Raw genomic sequence first — 23,737 nt, 5'->3', positions numbered from 1 at the left:
ATTGGCTGAGGGATAGGAAACAGAGAGTAATGGTTAATGGGTATTTTTCGGGCTGGAAGAAGGTTTGTTGTGGAGTTCCCCAGGGGTCAGTATTGGGACACTTGGTCTTCCTAATATATATAAATGATGCCATCTTGGTGTGCAGGGGACAATTTCAAAGTTTGTGAACGACAAAAAACTTGGGAGAGTTGTAAACTGTGAGGAGGACAGTGTAGAACTTCAAAAGGACATTGACACATTGGTGGAGTGGGCAGATAGGTGGCAGATAAAGTTCAATGTGGCAAAGTGTGAGGTGATACACTTTGGTACAAAGATCATGGGGAGACAATATAAAATAAAGGATACTATTCTAAAATGTGTGCAGCAGGGGAAGAGTTACGACAGTGGACTAATGGTAGCAATTACCTATGGGCAATTTGAACTTTTTAAGGAAGACCCGTGTTCTTAAAAAAAAAACAAGTAAAGACACTGAGCAAAAGATGGCTGATAATGTAAAGTGACCGATTTTTGGAAAAATTCCTATGTGGATTATACATGACCGATTGGTCCTGGGAGGACATGGAATGTTGCACTTGAAAGCCTTCTTCAAACAGAGACACTTGAAAGGGAGATAGGAAATATGCAAAAGACTGAATTTTGGTCTCCTGTGGTTGCTGAGGCAAAAGACTGATTTGCATATCTCAGTAGATGCCTGAAATCCATCTCCTGTTGATTTATATCTCATAGTATATAAATGGTCTAAGATTAAAAGAACATGGATTCTGGGTGCGAGTCATAATTTAGTCCCTTCCAGAATATACAGGGAAAAATCAGTTAGAAATTGGAGATTTCTAAGCAGAACAAGTTAGTCACCCTGCACCCATCACCAACCACCCCCCTCCCCCCGCGCCCCCCCCCTCCCTCCCAACCCCCATGGCACTCTGCAGCTTGCAGGCAAAGGATCTCTCTGTTGCTGGAGGCAAAGCTCAGCAGAAGCCACAACTTAAAGGAAATAGGGCAGCTTTTCAGCCACCCTGCAGAACCAAATATCTCTAAACCAAGTGCGAAATTGCCAAAGTCAGCTCTACTTGGAATCACCGGCCACAACACACTGCCATCTGTGCCTCAGGGATGAGCCTGATTAGTACTTTTTATCTCTTATTTTGACTCATAACATTTCTGATCTCTGTGTTATGTGTGTTGTGCTATTATCTTTCTCAGGTTTTAACGAATGAATAAAATTACTCTTTCTTTGACTCAACAACGCCTGGTTAAATTGGCTCCCTCTAAAAAATAAATACATACGGACTGGGGAAAGGTCTCCGCGGGGGAAGGGATCCCTTTCAAATTAAGATTGCCGCGACCAACGGAGGGGTCATGGCAATAAAGAAGGGGAACCAGATAATTCCTTCTCACCAGGGGGCAGAGCAAAATTGGGGTCCACTTCGTGAAGTTAACAAACTGGTGGGGGGTGAGGGGGGATGGACCTGGCCCGGGGACCGGTTGTAACAACTGGGATTTAGAATTGGTGTTAAGGTGAGGAGAGGGGCAGAGAGAGGAGTAGGAGCAGTGTTTGTGTTGGGATTACTGAGGGGAAGAAGGGCATAGGGAGGAGTAGGAGCAGTGTTTGTGTTGGGATTGGTGAGGGGAAGAAGGGCATAGGGAGGAGTAGGAGCAGTGTTTGTGCTGGGATTAGTGAGGGGAAGAGGGGCAGAGAGAGGGGTGAAGCATTGTTTGTGTTGGGATTAGTGAGGGGGAGAGGGGCAGAGAAAGGAGTGGGAGCAGTGTTTGTGTTGGGATTAGTGAGGGGAACAAGGGCAGAGAGAGGAGTGGGAGCAGTGTTTGTGTTGGGATTAGTGAGGGGGAGAGGGGCAGAGAAAGGAGTGGGAGCAGTGTTTGTGTTGGGATTAGTGAGGGAGAGAGTGGCAGAGAGAGGGGTGAAGCAGTGTTTGTGTTGGGATTAGTGAGGGAGAGAGTGGCAGAGAGAGGGGTGAAGCAGTGTTTATTATGTGATTAGTGAGGGGGAGAGGGGCATAGAGAGAGGGGTGAAGCAGTGTTTATTATGTGATTAGTGAGGGGGAGAGGGGCAGAGAGAGGGGTGAAGCAGTGTTTATTATGTGATTAGTGAGGGGGAGAGGGGCATAGAGAGAGGGGTGAAGCAGTGTTTATTATGTGATTAGTGAGGGGGAGAGGGGCAGAGAGAGGGGTGAAGCAGTGTTTATTATGTGATTAGTGAGGGGGAGAGGGGCAGAGAGAGGGGTGAAGCAGTGTTTGTGTTGGGATTAGTGAGGGGGGAGAACGGCAGAGTAGGGGTGAAGCAGTGTTTGTGTTGGGACTAGTGAGGGGGAGAGGTTCTGACTTTGTGTCAGAGTCCCGGGGCTGGGACAACCTGTCCTGGGTGCCGGCGCCGCTGTTCGAGCTGGATCCGCCGGGGGCAGCAGAGAGCCGGCAGCAGTGACAGGAAACCCCGCGGCTGCTCTTGGCTTCCTGTTTACGCGGGCCGGAGCGGGACGGAGCCGAGCAACCGAGTCACGAAGTCGGCTCCAGCGGCAGCATTCAGCGACTCGGCCGACACCTCAGGCCGACCTCCTGGGCACCCTGAGAGCCTCTCGGGCCTCCCCGCCCCGGAGCAGAGGAAGAGAGGGTCGAGCGGCAGGATAGGCCGCGGCATTGGGGGGAGACAGGGCCTGGCCGGCGCTCGGAGCTTCCCCCCCCCCCCCCCCCCCCCCGCAAGGAGCCAGCAGGTACGGGCGGGCGGGGTGCGTGTGAACTGGGGCTCGCCTGGTGAGGCCGATGGGTTTAATACCGGGGGCCCGGGATCTAGCGGCTTTGGACGGGCAGCGGGGAGGGAGGAGGAGGAGGCGGCGGCGGCCATTGTCCTGGGCCTGGTGGAGACGGCGCTGCCCGGCCCGGTCCGGCCCAGCCGGCATGCAGGGAGGCGACCGGGTACCCAGGCGGGGTGGGGACCGGGTAAGGGCCAGGCCGGCGGGCGGGGAGGGGGCCGGGACAAGCCAGGCCAGGCCGGGCCAGGCAGCCACCGCCACCTTGCTCCATACGGGGCGCCATGTGCCAGCTTCACTGGGGCAGCAGTTGCTCGGTGTAACCTGAGCCCCATGTGCCTGATGACCCAGTTAAACACAGTTGCTCCTCGACCCCTGGCACCTCTGCACTATTGCCCCTCGACCCCTGGCACCTCTGCACTATTGCCCCTCGACCCCTGGCACCTCTGCACTATTGCCCCAGGCACCGCTGCACTATTGCCCCGGGCACCGCTGCACTATTGCCCCGGGCACCGCTGCACTATTGCCCCGGGCACCGCTGCACTATTGCCCCGGGCACCGCTGCACTATTGCCCCGGGCACCGCTGCACTATTGCCCCGGGCACCGCTGCACTATTGCCCCGGGCACCGCTGCACTATTGCCCCGGGCACCGCTGCACTATTGCCCCGGGCACCGCTGCACTATTGCCCCGGGCACCGCTGCACTATTGCCCCGGGCACCGCTGCACTATTGCCCCTCGACCCCTGGCACCTCTGCACTATTGCCCCTCGACCCCTGGCACTTCTGCACTATTGCCCCTCGACCCCTGGCACCTCTGCACTATTGCCCCTCGACCCCTGGCACCTCTGCACTATTGCCCCTCGACCCCTGGCACATCTGCATTCTTGTCCCTCGACCCCTGGCACCTCTGCATTCTTGTCTCTCGACCCCTGGCACATCTGCATTCTTGTCCCTCGACCCCATTGCACCTCTGCACAATTGCCCCTCTACCCCTGGCACCTCTGCACTATTGCCTCTGGCACCTCTGCACTATTGCTCCTTGACCCTTCTGCACTATTGCCCCTCGACCCCTGGCACCTCTGCACTATTGTCCCTCGACCCCAGCACCTCTGCACTATTGCCCCTCGATCACTGGCACCTCTGCATTATTGCCCCTCGATCCCTGCCCCTCTGCACAGTTGCCCCTCCACCCCGGCACCTGTGCACTATTGCTCCACGACCACTGGCACCTGTGCACTATTGCCCCTTGACCCCTGGCACCTCTAAACTATTGCCCCTTGACCCCTGGCACCTCTAAACTATTGCCCCTCGACCCCTGGCACCTCTGCACAGTTGCCCCTCGACCCCTGGCACCTCTGCACAGTTGCCCCTCGACCCCATGGCATCTCTGCACGATTGCCCCTCGACCCCTGGCACCACTTAACAATTGCCCCTCGACCCCATTGCACTTCTTCACGATTGCCCCTTGCCTCTTGGCACCTCTGCACGATTGCCCCTCGAACACCTGGCACCGCTGCACTATTGCCCCTCAACCCCTGGCACCTCTGCATTCTTGTCCCTCGACCCCTGGCACCTCTGCACTATTGTTCCTCGACCCCTGGCACCTTTGCACTATTGTCCCTCGACCCTGGCATCTCTGCACTATTGCCCCTCGACCCCATTGCACCCCTGCACGATTGCCCCTCTACCCCTGGCACCTCTGCACTATTGCCCCTGGCACCTCTGCACTATTGCCCCTTGACCCCTGGCACCTCTGCACTATTGCCCCTCGACCCCTGGCCCTTCTGCACTATTGCCCCTCGACCCCTGGCACCTCTGCACTTTTGCCCCTCGACTCCTGGCACCGCTGCACGATTGCCCCTCGACTCCTGGCACCTCTGCACTGTTGCCCCTCGACCCCTGGCACCTCTGCACTGTTGCCCCTCAACCCCTGGCACCTCTGAACTATTGCCCCATTACCCCTGGCACGTCTAAACCATTGCCCCTCGACCCCTGGCACCACTGCACTATTGCCCCTCAACCCCGGCACTTCTGCACTATTGCCCTGGCACCTCTGCACTAGTGCCCCTCGACCACTGGCACTTCTACACTAGTGCCCCTCGACCCCTGGCACCACTGCACTATTGCCCCTCAACCCCTGGCACTCCTGCACTATTGCCTGTCAACCCCTGGCACTGCTGCACTATTGCCCTTCCACCCCTGGCACCTCTGCACTATTGCCCCTCAACCCCTGGCACTTCTGCACTATTGCCCATCAACCCCTGGCACCGCTGCACTATTGCTCCTCCACCCCTGGCACCTCTGCACTATTGCTCCACGACCACTGGCACCTGTGTACTATTGCCCCTCGACCCCTGGCACCTCTAAACTATTGTCCCTCGACCCCTGGCACCGCTGCACTATTGTCCCTCGACCCCTGGCACCGCTGCACTATTGCCCCTCCACCCCTGGCACTTCTGCACTATTGCCCCTCCACCCCTGGCACCACTGCACTATTGCCCCTCCATCCCTGGCACCTGTGCACTATTGCCCCTTGACCCCTGGCACCTCTAAACTATTGCCCCTCGACCCCTGGCACCTCTGCACAGTTGCCCCTCGACCCCTGGCACCTCTGCACAGTTGCCCCTCGACCCCTGGCACCTCTGCACAGTTGCCCCTCAACCCCTGGCACCTCTGCACAGTTGCCCCTCGACCCCTGGCACCTCTGCACAGTTGCCCCTCGACCCCTGGCACCTCTGCACAGTTGCCCCTCGACCCCTGGCACCTCTGCACAGTTGCCCCTCGACCCCTGGCACCTCTGCACAGTTGCCCCTCGACCCATGGCACCTCTGCACAGTTGCCCCTCGACCCCTGGCACCTCTGCACAGTTGCCCCTCGACCCCGGCACCTCTGCACAGTTGCACCTCTGCACAGTTGCCCCTCGACCCCTGGCACCTCTGCACTGTTGCCCCTCGACCCCTGGCACCTCTGCACAGTTGCCCCTTGACCCCGGCACCTCTGCACAGTTGCCCCTCGACCCCTGGCACCTCTGCACAGTTGCCCCATGACCCCATGGCATTTCTGCACGATTGCCCCTCGATCCCTGGCACAGCTGCACTATTGCCCCACGACCACTGGCACCTCTGCACAATTGCCCCTCGACCCCATTGCACTTCTTCACGATTGCCCCTCGACACCTGGCACCGCTGCACTATTGCCCCTCAACCCCTGGCACCTCTGCACTATTGCCCCATGGCACCTCTTCCCGATTACCCCTCGACTCAGGCACCTCTCCAGTATTGCCCCTCGACCCCTAGCACCTCTGCGCTATTGCCCCTTGAGCCTTGGCACCTCTGCGCTATTGCCCCTCGCCCCCCAGCACCTCTGCACTATTGCCCCTTGACCCCTGGCACCTCTGCACTATGGCACCTCTGCACTATTGCCCCTCGACCCCAGGCCCCTCTGAGCTATTGTCCCCGGCCCCTCTGCCTGCTGCTGCCCCTCTTCCCGCTGCTGCACCCCCCCGGCCCCTCTTCCCGCTGCTGCACCCCCCCGGCCCCTCTGCCTGCTGCTGCCCCCCCCGGCCCCTCTGCCCACTGCTGGCCCCCCTGCCTGCTGCTGCACCCCCCCGGCCCCTCTGCCCACTGCTGCACTCTGACCCCCCCTGCCTGCTACTGCCCCTCGGGCCTGGCATCGCTGCACTGTTGCCCTTCGATCCTGATGTACTTGCACACTCTTGTCCTATACTTTTATTAAATATTGTTATTTACTTTTTCTCAGCCACTACCCCACATTCCCTGCGAGCGCTGAGATTTTTTGTGTGTAGTTGAGAAAAGCACAGAAATTCTTAATTAGGCGAGGTACAGAGGCAACCATTGGAAAAATTATCCTGTATTTTTAAAGCTGTAGTTAGAGATAAATAACACATATAATGTTCTTTGAAGAAAACTTTTTGTGTAAAGTATTGAGTCCTGTAGCCAACAATGAAATAGCTCTTTCTTTCTGAAATTGTTTAGTGATTACAATTATAACCATGTGTTTATTGAAGTTGAAACCCTATTTGATGCTTCAGCACACAGGAAAGCATTGAAAAGATGACCTGAGTTTTCTGCTCCGCCTCCCTACAGTTCCCCACCCTGTTCATTTCAACGGACAGGAAAGTCGTGGGCTGGCAAATGCAGAAGTGGTAAGCCCCCAGCCTCTGTGTCTGACAGGCCCTTTGCTGTGCCTGGCTTCCATTTATCAAGAGTGAGGAACAAATTTGTTCCTGCTCCTAATATCAGTGTTCAATGCTTGTCAAAAACCATACCAAGCACTGGCCCTCTGATTTGCATGTGCAGAATGACATCGGTTCCCTGTGGCAGGAAGGTGCAAATCAATGCTTGGCTTAACAGCAGCTACCTGAAGCAGGAACTGCTGGTTACCTTATTTGACTTGGAGTCTCCCAGCTGGTTTTCATAAGCTGCTTTGTGACCAGTAAATAATGTAACAATACCTCATTTTATAGCACTGCCGTCTCCAAATTTAATATTCTTTGCACTAAAAAATTGAATTGAGTAACACAAATAATTGTAGCAGGAAGTTAGTGCCAAAAAAAGGAATAATCAGATATTGTGAATTAGCAGCTACATTAAGAATAGTCCATGGGAGATAAACTAACATAAAATCTCATTTCAAATGAAACCTCTTTTTGGCAGCTGAATTAGAAACTTTCATTTCACTTCCCTCCTGTTATAAACCGTAGTGATGTAATTCAGGCTTCCTCCCAGTAGAAGGCTGTGCATCACATTAGATCCTGTTTAATCATTAGGCAAATTGAGTTGAAGACAACAAATCATCAGTAATAAAAGCTTTTGTACCCAGAGAAATTCAAATGATCTCATGCCTAAAGCTCTAAGCCAAGTACAGAACAATTTTATTGATGAATGGATCAACGCCCTAGACGCCATTGAGGAGAGTAGCAGAGTGATTACGGTACTGCATGAGTAACCCAAACAACCACAAGTTCAAATGCCACCTTAGCAGACCTGAGATATGAACTGTAAAAAAATGAGAATTTGTGGGTATGCATCAGAAAGAGATATGACAGTTGAAGCTGACAGAGACAATTGTAGAAACCCAAATAATTCATTAATATCCTTTAGGATGAAGAACACCCTGACTCTGTCTGGCCAGCCCAATTGTAATCCACAGACTGTGATTCTTAAGAACAGTGCTGTGGGTGCTTAAGGCAACTACACTTGTACAATACATGTGGCACTGCCAGTGTTGCTCACATCCTGTGATGTTATGGGAAGTGATTCCAAGAAACAGATTTCTATTTTTCCTCTCTTGATTCACAATGGCTCTTGTTAACAAGCCAGCAATCATACACACTCTAGTGTTGTTAGTAACAGGGAGGTAAACTTTTCATGCTGCTGACCATGGGCACTTTTGCTGGGATTTTACATAGGGGATCTGAAATTTTCATACTGCATTAACTTAACTGGAAACAGTACAGTTAGATTCAGATTAGTCACACAAATGTATTGGAACATTAATAGTTATTGGCTTAAAAAATGGTTTTCCTATGGTTTATTGGTATCAGTACACTATAAGGGAAATTCCATGTAAGCCAATAAACCTACGACTAATGCTGCAATGAATCTGAAATTGTGATCACAATTATACAAAGGAGTTTTCATTCATCTGTCTGCTTTAGGCTGTCAGACCTTACCAGGAGACAGTTGGTAAGATGGTTACCTCCTCCAGAGTCCATGGCAGTAGAACAGCCTACAATGCTTGAAGCTATTGGAGCTGAACTTAATCAACCTTTCTTTCAAATGCCTGCAGAACAAATCATTATGTTCTTTTTTTCATTCTTTCATGGGATGTGGGCATTGCTGGGAAGGCCAGCATTTGTTGCCCATCCCTAATTATCCTTGAACTGAGTGGCTTGCTAGGCCATTTCAGAGGGCAGTTAAGAGTCAACAACATTGTTGTGGGTCTAGAGCCACGTAGGTCAGACCAGGCAAGGATGGCAGATTTCCTTCCATAAGAGACATTAGTGAACCAGATGGGTTTTTACAACAATTGACGATAATATCATGGTCACCATTACTGAAACTAGCTTTCAATTCCAGATCTTATTAATTGAATTTAAATTCCATCAGCTGCTGTGGTGGAAGTTGAACTCATGTCCCTCAAATATTAGCCTGAGCCTCTGGATTATTACTCCAGTGACATTACTATTACGCTATGGTTTCCTCCATGGCTTCCTCTTGACCAGCAGAGTTGCTGACATCCTATTTGCCTCATTTCATGATGCACTAGTATTACAGCAAGTAGTACTGGAGGAAAGCCAATGTGATACCATTATTCAAGAAGGAAGGAAGGGATAAACCAGGGAACTACAGGCCAGTCAGTCTAACCTCAGTGGTGGGGAAACTATTGGAAGCAATTCTGAGGGACAGAATTAAACTACACTTGGAGAGGCAGGGATTAATCAAGGACAGTCAGCATGATTTTGTTAAGGGGAGGTCATGTCTGATCAATTTGATTGAATTTTTCGAAGAGGTGACCAGGTGTGTAGATGAGGGCAATGCATTTGACATAGTCTACTTGGACTTCAGCAAGGCTTTTGATAAGGTCCCGCATGGGAAACTGATAACAAAGGTAAGAGCCCATGAGATCCAAGGCAATTTGGCAAATTGGATCCAGAATTGGCTGAGTGGCAGGAAGCAGAGGGTGATGGCCAAGGGGTGTTTTTGTGACTGGATGCCTGTGTCCAGTGGGGTTCCATGGGGATCAGTGTTAGGTCCCTTGCTGTTTGTAGTATATATATATATATAAACGATTTAGACTTAAATGTCGGAGGGTTGATCAGGAAGTTTGCGGAAGACACGAAAATTAGTAGGGTGGTAAATTGCGAGGAAGATAGCCTTAGATTACAGGAGGATATAGACAGGCTGGTCAGATGGGCTGATCAGTGGCAAATGGAATTTAATCCGGATAAGTGTGTGGTGATGCACTTGGGCAGGACAAACAAGACGTGGGAGTACACAATGAATGGTCAGACCCTGGGAAGTACCGTGGATCAGAGGGACCTTAGTGTGCATGTCCACCGGTCCCTTAAGGTAGTGGAACAGGTAGATAAGGTAATTAAGAAGGCATATGGGATACTTGCCTTTCTTAGCCGAGGCATAGAATATAAGAGCAGGGAGGTTATGCTGGAACTGTATAAAATGCTAAACAAAAACAGAAATACCTGGAAAAACTCAGCAGGTCTGGCAGCATTGGCGGAGAAGAACAAAGTTGACGTTTCGAGTCCTCATGACCCTTCAACAGAACTGTTTTTATCTCTGTATAAAATGCTGGTTAGGCCACAGCTAGAGTATTGCGTGCAGTTCTGGAATCTGCATTATAGGAAGAGAGAGAGTGCAGAAGAGATTTACCAGAATGTTGCCTGGGCTGAAGAGTTTTAGTTATGAGGAGAGATTGGATAGACTGGGGTTATTTTCTCTGGAGCAGAGGAGCTTGAGGGGGGACATGATTGAGGTGTATAAAATTATGAGGGACATAGATAGGGTCGACAGGAAGGAACTTTACCCCTTGGTGGAGGGATCAATAACCAGGGGGCATAGATTTAGGGTAAGGGGCTGGAGGTTTAGAGGGGATGTGGGGAAGAATTTTTTTCACCCAGAGGGTGGTGGGAACCTGGAACTCACTTCCTGAAAAGTTGGTAGAGGCAGAAATCTTCTTAACATTTAAGAAGTATTTGGATGTGCACTTGCAATGCCATGGCATAGAAGGCTATGGGCCTAGTGCTAGAAAATGGGATTAGAATAGTTAGGTACTTGTTTGACTGGCGCAGACTCGATGGGCCGAAGGGCCTTTTTCTGTGCTGTAGACCTCAATGACTCTACTTGAAATGGAGTTATTCAAAGGTGGGCTAGCCGATCCACTATCAAAATGATCGGCCACTAATGTACCTATCTTTTACTCATGTTATTGATTCTTACGACATTTTAAAGAATTGAATCACGTCCTTGTTCATATTTTGTCCATTGAAGTCACATTCAGTGCTGAGAGATAGTCTTGCAATAAACATTTTCACTTTCCTTTAAGCACTTTTCAAAGCTTCAAGTTTCATTTGAAGTCAGTAACCAAGAGAAGGTTAAGATAACCTAACTAGTAATGAAATATCTTTAATATATGGATTACTTGAATAGCCTGGGTAACACCTTCATTGTTGGAGATTTCTTGAAATCATTACTCCTTTTATGTATGTGACATCATATTAGGATGACAATATAGCGAGATTCCCACATTAGGAACTAAATATAATAGTAACAGGTGGATAGCTGGAGTCAGATAGCACTGCTTGATTTCCACTGTTGCTCAGCAGTTGCTTCCCTGCTGATATTAATGCTGTGCCCATGGTGTTGGTGCTGCTGTGTTGAATACCATTGATTGGTGATTTCACTGTCTGCTTTTTTTTGATAGCCATGTGACAGTTATGAATTTTAATCTGATTTGTTACCCCTACAATTGTGCATGATATGGTTATGGTCAAAGGAGGTTTGTGCACGTAGATGGCCTTGGGCAAGTTAGGAATGAGGACTAGACTGGACTTTAACCATTAGGAGAACTCGCCTTTTGTGGCTGACCTGCAAGATGATCTGGATTATGCGAAATCATAGCTCTACCCTGGAACGAATGGCAACTAACTTTGTGCCTGCAGCAATGCTGCAAAGAGACTCCACACCCCCCTACCCCCAGTATGTGGTTCCATGGAATGGTGGAATGTGCATTCAAGCTTGTAATACAACACACCACCCCTCACCTTACCACCCAATAACTCTTCAATCTCAGCCATATTGTCAGGTTGATGGACGCTGGCAAAGGGGGCACACATGTGCCTATTGTAGGTATGGGAACAGGGCAGTCAATCATCCTTTCACCCCAAGGATGGTCCAGTAACCACCAGATAAAAGCTGGAAGATACCACAGTATCATTACTCACCTGTGACAGAAGTGGCAGTTCACCTGGGCCACCCAAGTGGAATAATATCTGCATAATATCCACTCTTTTTTCATACCAGAAGTTGAAGAATGCACTTGATCTGGTATCACAAACATTCTGTTCAAAAGATTGAAGTAAGATTTAAAAATCTAAAATTCACTGCATATTTCCTGGGCAGTTTCTGTACCAGCTGGTAATGCCCTTTGTTGAATGAATGCAGCACCACAATTTTAAAACAGGTTCCTGATTCAAATTGAAGTTAAGCTGGTAGGGGGAAGATTTATTGTAAACGGCCATGGATTTGAGATGAAAACACGGGATTTACTGAGGGACATTGCACTGTGACAATCCATTACTCATGGCCAGGCAGGTTTTTTTCCCCTAGCTTTGCAAGAGGGTTCTTTTTCCTCATCTCCCTTTTATCCTATTTCTCCCTTTTAGTTGCTCTAATTTCTTTCTCCAGCTGTCAGGAGCCTTTTGAACATATTGTGTGGCAATCAAGGACATAATCCCCTTCCCAAAGTGTGTTATACATCTATTGTGCTTTAGTGTCGCACGTTGTTCATTCTTGTTTGTCCTCGTTCATGTTGTGTTCAACACAGCTTTGCGGAAAAATGCAATAAAAACAATTTGGATTTTTTTTTTCGACAGATAAGATTGCCCAGTGCACTTTGTTCAGTGTGGAATCGGTGAGAGAAGTCCATAGTTTCGACCATTTCATCTCGGGAAGCAACTGTTTTCCAATGTGAGCCCATTCAACATGACTGAGTGTTGGGAGGAGCACCCAGCCGCCCCACCCCTGGTGGAGAACTGTATTCCTCAGAGCACCGAACGTGCCCTTGAGTTTGCGATTGTGTTCCCCACTGACGGAGCCCTTCAGCAGCATCAGCCCGTGTCAGCCGAAAGTTCCCAAAAATGCAACATGTGTGGCCAGACGATCACGCAGCTGTCAGAGCTCCAGCAGCACCCATGTTTTGTTAATATGAATCGCTTCTACCAGTGCGCCCAGTGCCAGAAGACCTTCAGCCACTCCAATGATCTCTTGCAGCACCAGTGTGGCCAGGTGGAAGAGAAGCCCTTTATCTGCCATGTCTGCAAGATGGGATTCTCACAGTTGCTGGCTTTGGTCCAGCACCAGAATGTCCACAATGAGAACAATCCCTTCAAATGTACCATATGTGGTGAGAATTTCCAGCAGTCGTCAGAGCTAATCCTGCATCAACGGGTTCACATTGAGGATCAGCCCTTTGAGTGCACTGTCTGCAAGAAGAAGTTCAAGGACTCGTCAGAGCTGGTGGCCCACCAGCAGTTCCATGCGCCCGAGAAGCCCTTCAAATGCAGTGTGTGCCAGAAAGGCTTCAAGAAATCGTCACAGCTGGTCCGCCACCAATACATCCACGGTGAAAAGCCCTTCAAGTGCTCGTCCTGTGAGAAGGCTTTCCGCCACGCCTCCGAGCTGCAGCGGCACCAGAGGGTGCACACTGGCGAGCGACCCTTCAAATGCGCCCAGTGTGACAAGACCTTCAGCCAGTCCTCACACCTGGCACACCACCAGCGCATCCACTCGGGCGAACGGCCCTACGACTGCAGCGTCTGCCACAAGAGCTTCAAGCACCGCTCACACCTGGTGCGCCACATGTGCGTTCACGCCGGTGAGGACATGTTCAAGTGCGTCATCTGCCACGCAGGCTTCAAGCAGCCCGGGGAGCTGCTGCAGCACCAGTGCACAACGGAAGCTGAGAGACCCTACAAGTGCGGGCAGTGCACCAAGAGCTTCAAGCGCTCTTCCTACCTCCAGCACCACCAGCGTGTCCATTCAGGGGAGAGGCCTTTCAAGTGTACCACATGTCAGATGAGCTTCAAGCAGCTGTATGCACTGGTGCGACATCAGCGCACTCACACCGGGGACAAGCCCTACAAATGCACAGTGTGTGATAAGGGCTTCAGTGAATCCTCTCACCTCCTGTACCACCAGCACATTCACACTGGAGAGAGCCTCTTTCAGTGCACTGGGTGCCAGAAGGGCTTTAAAGACTCATCGGAGCTCTTGCGTCACCGCTGCGCCCGTGTGGAGGGCAAACCCTTCAAGTGCACCGTCTGCCAGAAAGCTTACAAGCGGGTTTCAGCCCTACAGCTCCATGAGGCAACCCATGTTGAGGAGCGGCCACTCAAGTGCAATGCCTGTGAGCGGCGCTTTGCGTGCTCCTCTGAGCTGGTGGAGCACCAGTGTCGGCCTGCCAAGGAGAAGCCCCTGAAGTGCAGCGACTGTGAGAAGCGGTTCAAGTACTCTTCAGACCTGGAGCGGCATCGGCGCGTTCACACAGGGGACAAACCTTTTAAATGCATCACTTGTGACAAGGGCTTTAAGCAGAAGGAACACCTGATAAAGCACCAGAATGTCCACGCCAGAGAGAGTCAGTGTAAGTGCACGTGGTGCGGTGAGAGGTTTACAGAGTTAAGCTATCTGCAGGAGCACTGCCTTCAACACACAGCGCAAAACTCCTATGAAAGTTCTGCTTGTGGACAGTGATTTTTCTTTTTAAATTTAGTTTTGAAAGCCTGACCTTGGCTAAACTTGTACAAACTGTGGCACAGATACATTTGTACGAGTTGACAGACCCTTAGGGCAAGGTGTTTAAGCTTTCGTGGGCCATATAGGTTACTAGTCTCCCCTCCCGCCACCCCCATTGAGTTTCAATTCAGTTTCCCATCAATTCACTGTTACCAACAGATCTTTATTCCAATTTATGATTTGTCACCTATAAAGTTTCCCAACCTCCAGGTCCACAAAGTTAAGATGGGACAAACCAGCAAAAAACGAAATGTAAGTGCAAATAGAACTGAGTTGACTGGGCCTTACAGGCCAAATTGCCAGGACTCAAGGGGATGCACATGACCTGAGTTTGGCTACCTCCGCCCTGAGAGAGGTCCTGACCAATGTTAATAGACCATAACCAGTTCTAGTGAGCTGTAAGTCCCATAGTTTAGTGACCTGGATTCTTCAGTCACTTCTGCCTGTGTCCTGCTGAGAATGTTCAGGCTTTTTTAGTTGAGACTCGTGCCTCAGTGCACTTATTTCTTGTGTGAGTTGCATCGCCAGAGAGCAAATGCTCTCTTTCTTGTGTCTGCCACAGCTTTGAAGGTGATTTTCCAAGAAAGTGCAAATAAGCTTCTGTGACATGCACCACCATGTGCATTGCCCCTTTGCCCCCACCCCTCCAACCAAACAAGCCCCCCAACCCCCAATCTTCTTCAGATCATGCCACTATCCACAACGTGACCAGGTAAGGCATCAGAAAAAAAAGTTTTTGGAACATGGATGCAAAAATTGAGTCAAACCATCTTTGTTGGAATAAAGGTCTAACATTGGAAGAATAGCTGTGCATTTTGAGATCATGCTGCTGTGAAGTGTGGGGTATATTTTAGTATTACTGTTTTCCTACAGTGGCGGCAGTGCTGTGTTTTTCCCTGCAAAGTTTGAACGGCTTTTGCCTGCAAGTGTATCATTGTATTCATTGGTTTGGAAATACTTAATTTACCTAATTTCCCTCCCACTCAGTACTTTGCTTACTTCCTCTGTTCCATTCTCTGACCTCCCTGCCTTGTGGGCCAGTCCTGGAGGCTTGGAGGTCGATGCAGCATTTTTCATCCAGGTTTCTACCAATATAGCTGGCTGTTAGGAAGTGCAGGAATGTGGCTTTGGGGAATTTTATTCCCCCTCTTGGCCTTTACCCATCCCCTGAGCAAACAGCAGTGAGTACATGTATAATTCACATTTCCTTGGCATATTGTAGCTCCAGTTTCCTATGTCATCATGGCACCTGGATTATGTTTGCTATTAGCTGCACCTTAAGACAAGATTTGTCAATCATCTCTCAATCTAGTTAATAGTTCGCAAGCAAAAACAGTGGGAAATGCTGAATGAAGACATTCCTTTTGGAAAGGGATTAGATTCTTTAACCATACAATTATCTTGGGGAAAAATTGGTTGTGGACTGACTGTTTCATTATATTGAAACCTAAAAATTTAATAGGGAACTTCCGTTTGGATCAGGGTTTTGTATTGATATTTAAATCAGGAATTTCTGATGGATTTTGCATGGATTTCTGTATTAAAGCGGAAGCTGAATCTGTGATCCATTGATAACCAGTAAAACATTATCCACCCACAGAAATGCAATTATTAAGAATTTGCAAATGTGTAATTAAAAATAGGCTTTAATTTATGTATTTTCGAGTAGCATGAAATCCAGGTCTGTATTTTCACTGCTGCAACTTATTAGAATGCCAGTCCTGTTTTGTTTCTTTTTTGATTTATCAGCTTCAGTGACTTGACAGAAAAATGGTTTTATAGAGTGTGTCCTTTTTTCTTAAAGACACTACTTTTAACAAGAATGTTTGATATAAATGTCCTCATGTCATGTGTGGAAAGGGAACCATGAACAGTGTTTTTTATGGGTTTTTTGCCATTTCAACGTCTACAGTCTTAATATAGAACAGGATGGACATGAAGATACGGACACAGCAGAGCTCGCGTGTCAAGCCTCCTTTGAAAACGAATCTACACCATGGAAGGTTGGGCAAGAAGTCAGCCAAACACGACCAGTCTAAACCTTAAATACTGCAGTCTTTAAAAAGGTGGACTTTTGATGAGAAGAGTGGTATGTTGTTGCCAGTTGAACCGAGGGTGGTGTTGTTTTGTGTCATCTCCATTTTGTAAGCACTAACAGTTTGCTAATGCAGACGCTAAAAATGAAATGCAGATTAATAAAAAAAAGTAGAATTAATAATACTGTCTTATCAAAATAGTCCTCGAGCTGCCTATAGGATATCTCCACGGTTACCAGTGTTTTTTAGGAATGTAAAAGAGCTGTCTTTCCTGCTGCTGCGCATGGCTAATTGCAGAAGATAGGATTGTAGTTAACCTACATCCTTGCTGAGTGTAAAGAGAGTGTCTGATTGTAAGCCATTGAATAGGGAACTGATTGCTCTCATCAGTGGGACCTACATAACTCTTAGCATGTTAACTCTTTATTCAGTTGGCTTACCATTGAATATTCTCGTACCACAAGTGTGATGTGTTTTAAAAAAAATGTCACAGAAGAAAGTTTTTATTTTATTACAAATCAATTTTATTTTGTTTGGGCTACCGTAAACACAAGATGGTGAGCAATTTACTTTCAGGGTTCAGATGACTGGATCATAAACTCTGCAAGCAGTTTATTGATGTAATCAGAGCCCAGAAACTCAATTGCAGCCTTCATACTCTTGCCACCTGTAATTTTTTTTAATATACATAGTCTTAATAAAGTTAAATCAATGCTAATGAAAGTTAACTAGTGCTGACTGATGTGATTACTGCGGAATAACATCTGCTTTATAGAAGAGTATAATGGAGCTATTTTGCAGTTCTCAATTAGAATTATAGAGGAATTAAAAGCATGTTCTGTGTTGTTGGTGTCTGCCACAGCTGTGGAAATAAATTCTTTTAAGTGGACAGTGTCAGATCTGAACCATCTCATGCTTTTTGATGATATTTCTGCCAGAACTATAATTAGCATCAGCTTTTAATGGTCCTAATTTAACATGCAAGCAACAGGGACATAGTGCCCATCTCTCCCTGTGGTGCTTCTTCCTGTAGATCCTCCTGACAGTTGATTATTGGTGTTAGTATCACAGTGATCCCTTAATACCCCAAATATTTCTCTCCACTCCTATTTTTAGATGTTATTTCCTCTGGCTTCTCTTTAGGTGTAAACTATTAACCAGCCCAGATGTTAATAAATTTCTCAGGGGAGCTGTATCTTATTCCTTTACTATCCACAGAAAACTCTTCACTGTCCCCTCAGTTCTTAATTTAGCAATTTTCATGTTTTCATATTGTTCAGTGGTTTGCAAAAATGACAACTTTAACTGATGGGCTAGACTCTTTACTGTACACATGAAATTGGCCCAAATAATACATGGCTGTATGTGATTTATTCCCATCAAATATCATCCAGGTTTCTTTTATTGGCTTGTGTATACAACTGTTTTTATTTTAATCTGTTTCAGTCTAAATTACTTCTCTACCGCCAGGAAGGACTGATTGAGGAAATTCAAATAATTGAGAATGTAAATTTGAAGAAACTGCCTCGCCAGCACATTCAGAAGTGTGGAAGGTTAACCCTAGGGCTTTTTATAGGAAGAGGAAAAACGAAGAGCTGACTCCTGCTGTTCACATCTCCGAGGCAGATCTCACTTGAAGAGTTCAACCCTCTGGCTAGACATGTTGCATCCTCATATTGACCTTTCCCATCATCTACTGGATTACCAAAATTCCTTCACTTCTGTGCAACTACTCACAACCCAGCACATTTGACTTGGGAAGGTCTAAATCAGCATTTCTTCAACCTGCCAGCGTTTACAAATGCAAAGATGTAATAGCTGCTAATGAAAGTTTTGTTTCATTTCCTTTGACACAAAGTCTGTGAAGTCACCTGGACAGAAATGGAACCTGACCTTGCAAATTAAAAAGAAATCTGACACACTTGATCAGTGGGTATGTGACAGAAAGTTGTTTTTAGATGATAGATTTGTTTGATAGCAACTTGCAGACTGTCACCACCAAAGGCCCTGGTTTTATTTTAATAGACAAAGTACCTGAATTATAACAGAACTACAGCACACAAGTACAACTTTAGGTGATCTGAGGCAAAACAAATGCCATTCTTTTAAGCTGAGTACATAAATTGCCTGCATACCAAAACCAACCTATGGCCTGTGTAATGAAGCTAATGGGAAACTAATCACATATATTCCCAACACAAGAATAGGATCATACCAGTGCAAAAGAACAAAACAATAAAAGTTACGCAACTGTTCAAATAAATGACAAATGAAATTTAACTGAAATGTTACATTTCACACCATTTGTAAATATAGCCAGAACAAGTCCATACAAGTTGATGGAAAATTATGGTAAGAATTTACAATATCCTGGTCAGACCATAGTTGGGGCATAAGTTCAAGGTGAGGGGCAGGAGGTTATGGGGGGATGTGAGGAAAAACTTTTTTACTCGAGGGTGGTGATGGTCTGGAATGCACTGCCTGGGAGGGTGGTGGAGGTGGGTTGCCTCACATCCTTTAAAAAGTACCTGGATGAGCACTTGGCACGCCATAATATTTGCAAAGCTATGGGCCAAGTACTGGTAAATGGGATTAGGTAGGTCAGGTGTTTCTCACATGTCAATGCAGACTCGATGGGCCGAAGGACCTCTTCCGTACTCTGTGATTCTGTGAAGGTTAAGCTTTCCAGTCCACAAGAAAGTGGAGGGATGGGGAATAGTGCCAGGTGACTGGCGAACAGCTAATAAGTCCAGGCAACTATAGATCAATTAGGTTAGTGTTGGTGGTAGGAAAAATAATAGAATCTTTGCTTAAAATGTAATAGTAAAACATGTAGAAACTGGAAATACATGGAGTAGTCAGTACCATTCTAAAAAGTTCATACTTGAGGAACCTTATCAAATACTTTGAAGAAGGAACAGAAAGGGGAGATAAAGGTAATGCAGTAGGTAATATATATTTAGATTGCCAACATGTGGAGTCAGAACAAGTTGCAAACAGAATGGATCACAAACTAGCTAAAAGCTAGGGGTTGAAGGTCATTACTGATTGGGAAGTGGAGTTGGGTCACCTCATTTATGGAAAGGTTTGAACAAAATTTGCACATGACATTAAATTCAGTGTTCAGCTGGAACAAGAAAACATTAATAAACATGTAGAACAGGTGTGTGATTGGCAAACAAATTTAAATATATTTGTGAGGAAGAAAAAGGAAGCCATGGATTCCTTTGAAAATATGTCTAAATGGACTGGATGAACTTCAGAATCTGGGTGTACAGATAAACTGATCACTAAAAGCAATGAGGCAGATTAAGAAGGCCATTTAAAAAAAACATTCATTTCTAAATGGATAGAATTGAAAAGCAGAGAAGCTATGTCAAATGTGAATGGAATCATGGTTTGACCACACTTGGAAGATTTTGAACAGTTATTATCTCCCTTGTATCAATAGGATATAGAGACATTGGAGAAGATGCAAAATGATTAACCAGGAGGACAACAGAACTGGAAGAATGTAGTAATCAGGAAAGGCTGAACAGACTGGGACTCGGAAAGAGGACTGAAGGGTGACCTCTTGGAGGTCTTTAAGCTCAGAAAAGAGTTTGGTAGGGTGGATTGTAGAGAAGGTGTTTCCACTTTAGGCAAGATCAGAACTCGGTGTCATACTTATGATAGTTACTAATAAATTCAATAAAGAATTCAACAGAAACCTGTCACTTGAGAGATTTCCTATTTCACATTAATGATCAGTTTTTTGGATCAAGGTAACTTTTTACTATAATCTTTTCCAAATTCCTTTGCTTCCCTCCCTTACATCTCCACAGTTTGCCACTCTGGGAGAAAGAGCAATTGAGTGCTCAAAAACCCCTGCTGCTGCCAGTCTGCCATTGGTCACCGAGGCACATGAGAATGATCCAGTGCCTCAAACATTAATTTTTCCCCTTCTCTCAGTGAGGCCTTTGCTTAATACCTTTCTGTGAGAACCTGCCTGGTATTGGAAATTCTTAATTTCTTCATCCACCAAGTGTTTAAAATGTGAAACTTGCCACCACATGGAGTAGTTACAACAAATAGCATAGATGCATTCAAGGGAAAGCTAATAAGTACATGGGGAGAAACAATCTAAAGTTACATTGATGGGGTTAGGAGGAGGCTCATGTGAAGCATAAATACCAGCAGACACCACCTGTCAAGCCAAATGATCTGCTTCTATTATTTTTAATACTTTGTAAATGCACGGCTCCTTCAATATTGCACTGTCGGGTCCGGTTAGATTGTGTTCTTAAATCCTGAAGTAGGACTTGAGCCCAGGAACTTGACTCAGACAAAAGTGCTTCCAATGGAGCCAAACTGACCCCCAATACTAAAAAGAGCTGGATGTGTATCTGTTCAAGTACAAAACGAATAGGTGAAGATAATTATAGATGCAGGTGAGCAAATACTCCTTAGAACCGTGGTTCCAAGTCTATAGGACAATGTAATTATCTGTACAGTTTAACTGATCAAGTCTGAATGATGGGGATTTTAAGGTTAGATTGCTGTCATTTGTTCAGCTTCAAGGATCTGAAAATTTTCAATCCTCTATCCTTTTTATATGTTTTAACTGTAGTTATTTCACCCCCTCAGATCAAAGTCAGCTGAGGAGAATTTGAGCCTATGCAAGTTATGTGGTCTGTTGGAAATGGCAGGCTCATTGGGCCAGGAAGCCCATCTTCATTTCATACTTTAATTGTATCTGCCATGACTCAAGTTACTGTTACAATTTGGATTTTCTCCTATCTTTTGTCAGATTTCAAAGTGGAGAAGTTCTCATAAGCAATGCATACTGTGAGTGAGATAGCGAGTCCTGTGACTAAATATTACTCCTGACTTCAAGCAGTGTGTGCCAAGATTATGCAAGATGCAGACACCCACCTGTAAGGGGGCATGAAAAGTCCCTTTTGGTACAGCAAAGATTCACCAGATTACATCCTGAGATGAAAGAGTTGTCCTATGATGAGAAGCTAAGTGAATTGGACCAATACTGTCAGTAGTTTAGAAGAATGACAGGTGATGTAATTGAAAGATAGAAGATTCTGAAGGGGCCTGACAGAGTAGACACTGAAGTTGTTTTCCCTGCCTGGGGAATCTAGAACATGGGCACACAGCTTCAAGATAAGGGATCGATTATTTAGGACTGAAATGAGAAGTTTCATCACTCAGAGAGTTGTAGATCTTTGTAATTGTCCACTCCAGAAGTCTGTGGATGTTCCGTTGTTGAATATATTATTAGATTGAGATCAATACATTTTTAATCTCTCAGGAAATCAAGGAAAATGAGAAGCAAGGAGGAAAGCGGAGTTGAGGCAGATCAGCCATGATCCTATTGAATGATGGAGCAGACTTGTGGGGCCAAATGGTCTACTCCTATTTCTTATACTTGTAGCTAATGAGAGAGAGGGAGAAACCGTTCCAGCTTGTAAACCGATCAGGAACCAGAGGGCATGGTTTTAAAGTGTTTTGCAAAAGAAGCAAATACTAGGTGAGAAAAAACTTTTTCACAGTGAATAGTTAGTGTTTGGAATGCACTGCCTGGAAGTGTGGTGGAGGCAGGTTCAATTGAGCCATTCAAGAGGGCATTGGATAGTTATTTAAATAGAAACAATGCAGGGTTATGAGGAAAAGGCAGGAGATTGGCACTAAGTTAAAACACTCAGAGAGCCGGTACAGGCACGATGAGCTGAATGGCTTCCTACACCGTAACAATTCTGAGAGAGACATCTATTGAGCACAGAAAACATTTCCGTATCACACATCATACAAAACAAAGTACCTTTGTGTTTCAAAGGATAATTTTACGTAGAGGGTTAGTGCAGGAGGATTACTGGCTTGTTATTGAGGATAATAAAGTTTGTAATTACTGTAAAAATATTGATTTACTGTTCAATTGCTTGTTGAGTTATGGCCTGAGATACTGTCTGATAGAATGTATCTCCATCTAAAAAGCAGAGCATGTTGGAGTACGGTTATAAGTGCTGTCAGTTCAAACCTTCAGTCTCACTACATTTAGGGAGATATCAGGCAAGTAAAAATACTCTGGATTATACAGGACATTAGATTCTGCCTCTCAGAGTGGCTGGTGACACTACACCCAATTTATAAAACATCATAGGTTTAACAACTTTGTACTGGAATGTGTTACACAAGTATCCTGGTTCCTATGTCACTTCACAGGCAAACTTGAACAGCTAAGGCACTTTTAAAAAATGCCACAAGTAGTCTTTGACATCGCATCACTTTGTGATAATAACTGAAGGGTTAGCCAGATCTTCCTCTCTCCTACTCCATTTGCAGACTCAGAATTAATATTTCAAAGAGATGTTATAAAATCTTTGACCTAACTGGTGTCTGAACACAGATATTGACAGTGGCAAGGTCAACTGATACAGTAAAAAAGTGAGAATATCTTGTCAGCTTCATATATTAGTCTATTTCCTGGTGTAGACAAAGGACTCCTTTAATGGTGCCACTGAAAAGATAAAATTTACATACACTTTTGCAAAAATAGTACAGAATTTTTCCAGATTTGAACAGCCATTAAAGTAATCTCTACCAATTAAGAGAGCCTCACTATGCAGATGGCTTTGTTTGGTGTCCTATCTTTTAGAAGAAAGGTGAGCAGTGAGAGAAATTGTCTTCTGATAGGTTATCTGACCAACATGGACTTTACCATGATGAGAAGTCATCAACCTGAAATGTTAACTCACTTTGTCTCTCTGCAGATGCTGCCAGACCCGCTGTGTATTTCCAGAATTTCCGTTTCATTTATTGACTTTATCACCTTGTGTTCTTGTATCAGACACAAATGGAAAGAGTCCAGAAAGGCTGTCTCCTTCTCTTGAAGGGGATTTTCCTGGCAACACCATCATTTTCTCAATTCAATCATTGTGTAATCTTAGCAAGGAGCTCCTAGCTTCAGGGATAGCTGCATTATTTCACTTCCAAGCTTTTTAGTGTGAGAAAAGGGAATATTATATTCAACAGTTTTCTTGTCTCCAAAATAACCAATTAGTTCATCAGTAATCTCAGATGCTTGAACACAGTTCTCCAACAGCAAGTTTCAAATACTTCACTTATAAAACCTCAAGCTGGAAGGGTGAATAGTAGTCCAAAGCTATTTTGCCGAAAGTATGTGAGACTCATTGTTCACGAAATGAGTTACCAGTAAAAACATGTCAGTGTGGTTTCAACAGCCAGAACGTCAATAAGCTGCTCATTGATACAATAGTGCCAGGCTCCCTCCAGCTAGAGTTTCATGGCTCACTTTGCCTAGAATATATTTTCTCATTTGAACTCTTTGTAAGTTGCACGTTTATCATGGACATTGGGTTTTCCAATCAGAAAAAT

General features: G+C 46.2%; 1 protein-coding gene across 4 annotated transcripts; it reads left to right on the top strand.

Moving 5' to 3' along the window:
* Nucleotides 1–2,384: 2,384 nt before the first annotated feature.
* Nucleotides 2,385–18,272, top strand: LOC121280322 (zinc finger protein 319-like). 4 transcript variants are annotated; one of them, XR_005943594.1, is made up of 4 exons: nt 6,812–6,925; nt 12,395–14,163; nt 16,228–16,404; nt 17,822–18,272. XR_005943594.1 is itself a non-coding variant. In XM_041192198.1 (3 exons), exons 2-3 carry the CDS (start codon nt 12,504–12,506, stop codon nt 16,236–16,238), a joined length of 1,671 nt encoding a protein of 556 aa, XP_041048132.1. In that variant the 5' UTR covers nt 2,385–2,723; nt 12,395–12,503; the 3' UTR covers nt 16,239–17,245. The 4 variants fall into 4 exon arrangements, 2 of the variants coding, with proteins under 2 accessions (XP_041048132.1, XP_041048131.1); XR_005943593.1 differs by having other exon boundaries at nt 17,798–18,272; XM_041192198.1 differs by lacking the exons at nt 6,812–6,925; nt 17,822–18,272 and adding an exon at nt 2,385–2,723 and having other exon boundaries at nt 16,228–17,245.
* Nucleotides 18,273–23,737: the final 5,465 nt, after the last annotated feature.

This window comes from Carcharodon carcharias, chromosome 7 (genome assembly GCF_017639515.1).
Source record: "Carcharodon carcharias isolate sCarCar2 chromosome 7, sCarCar2.pri, whole genome shotgun sequence".
Lineage (NCBI taxonomy): Eukaryota > Metazoa > Chordata > Chondrichthyes > Lamniformes > Lamnidae > Carcharodon > Carcharodon carcharias.
The sequence above is the reverse complement of the archived record's forward strand: the minus strand, read 5'-3'. Positions and strand labels throughout refer to the sequence as shown.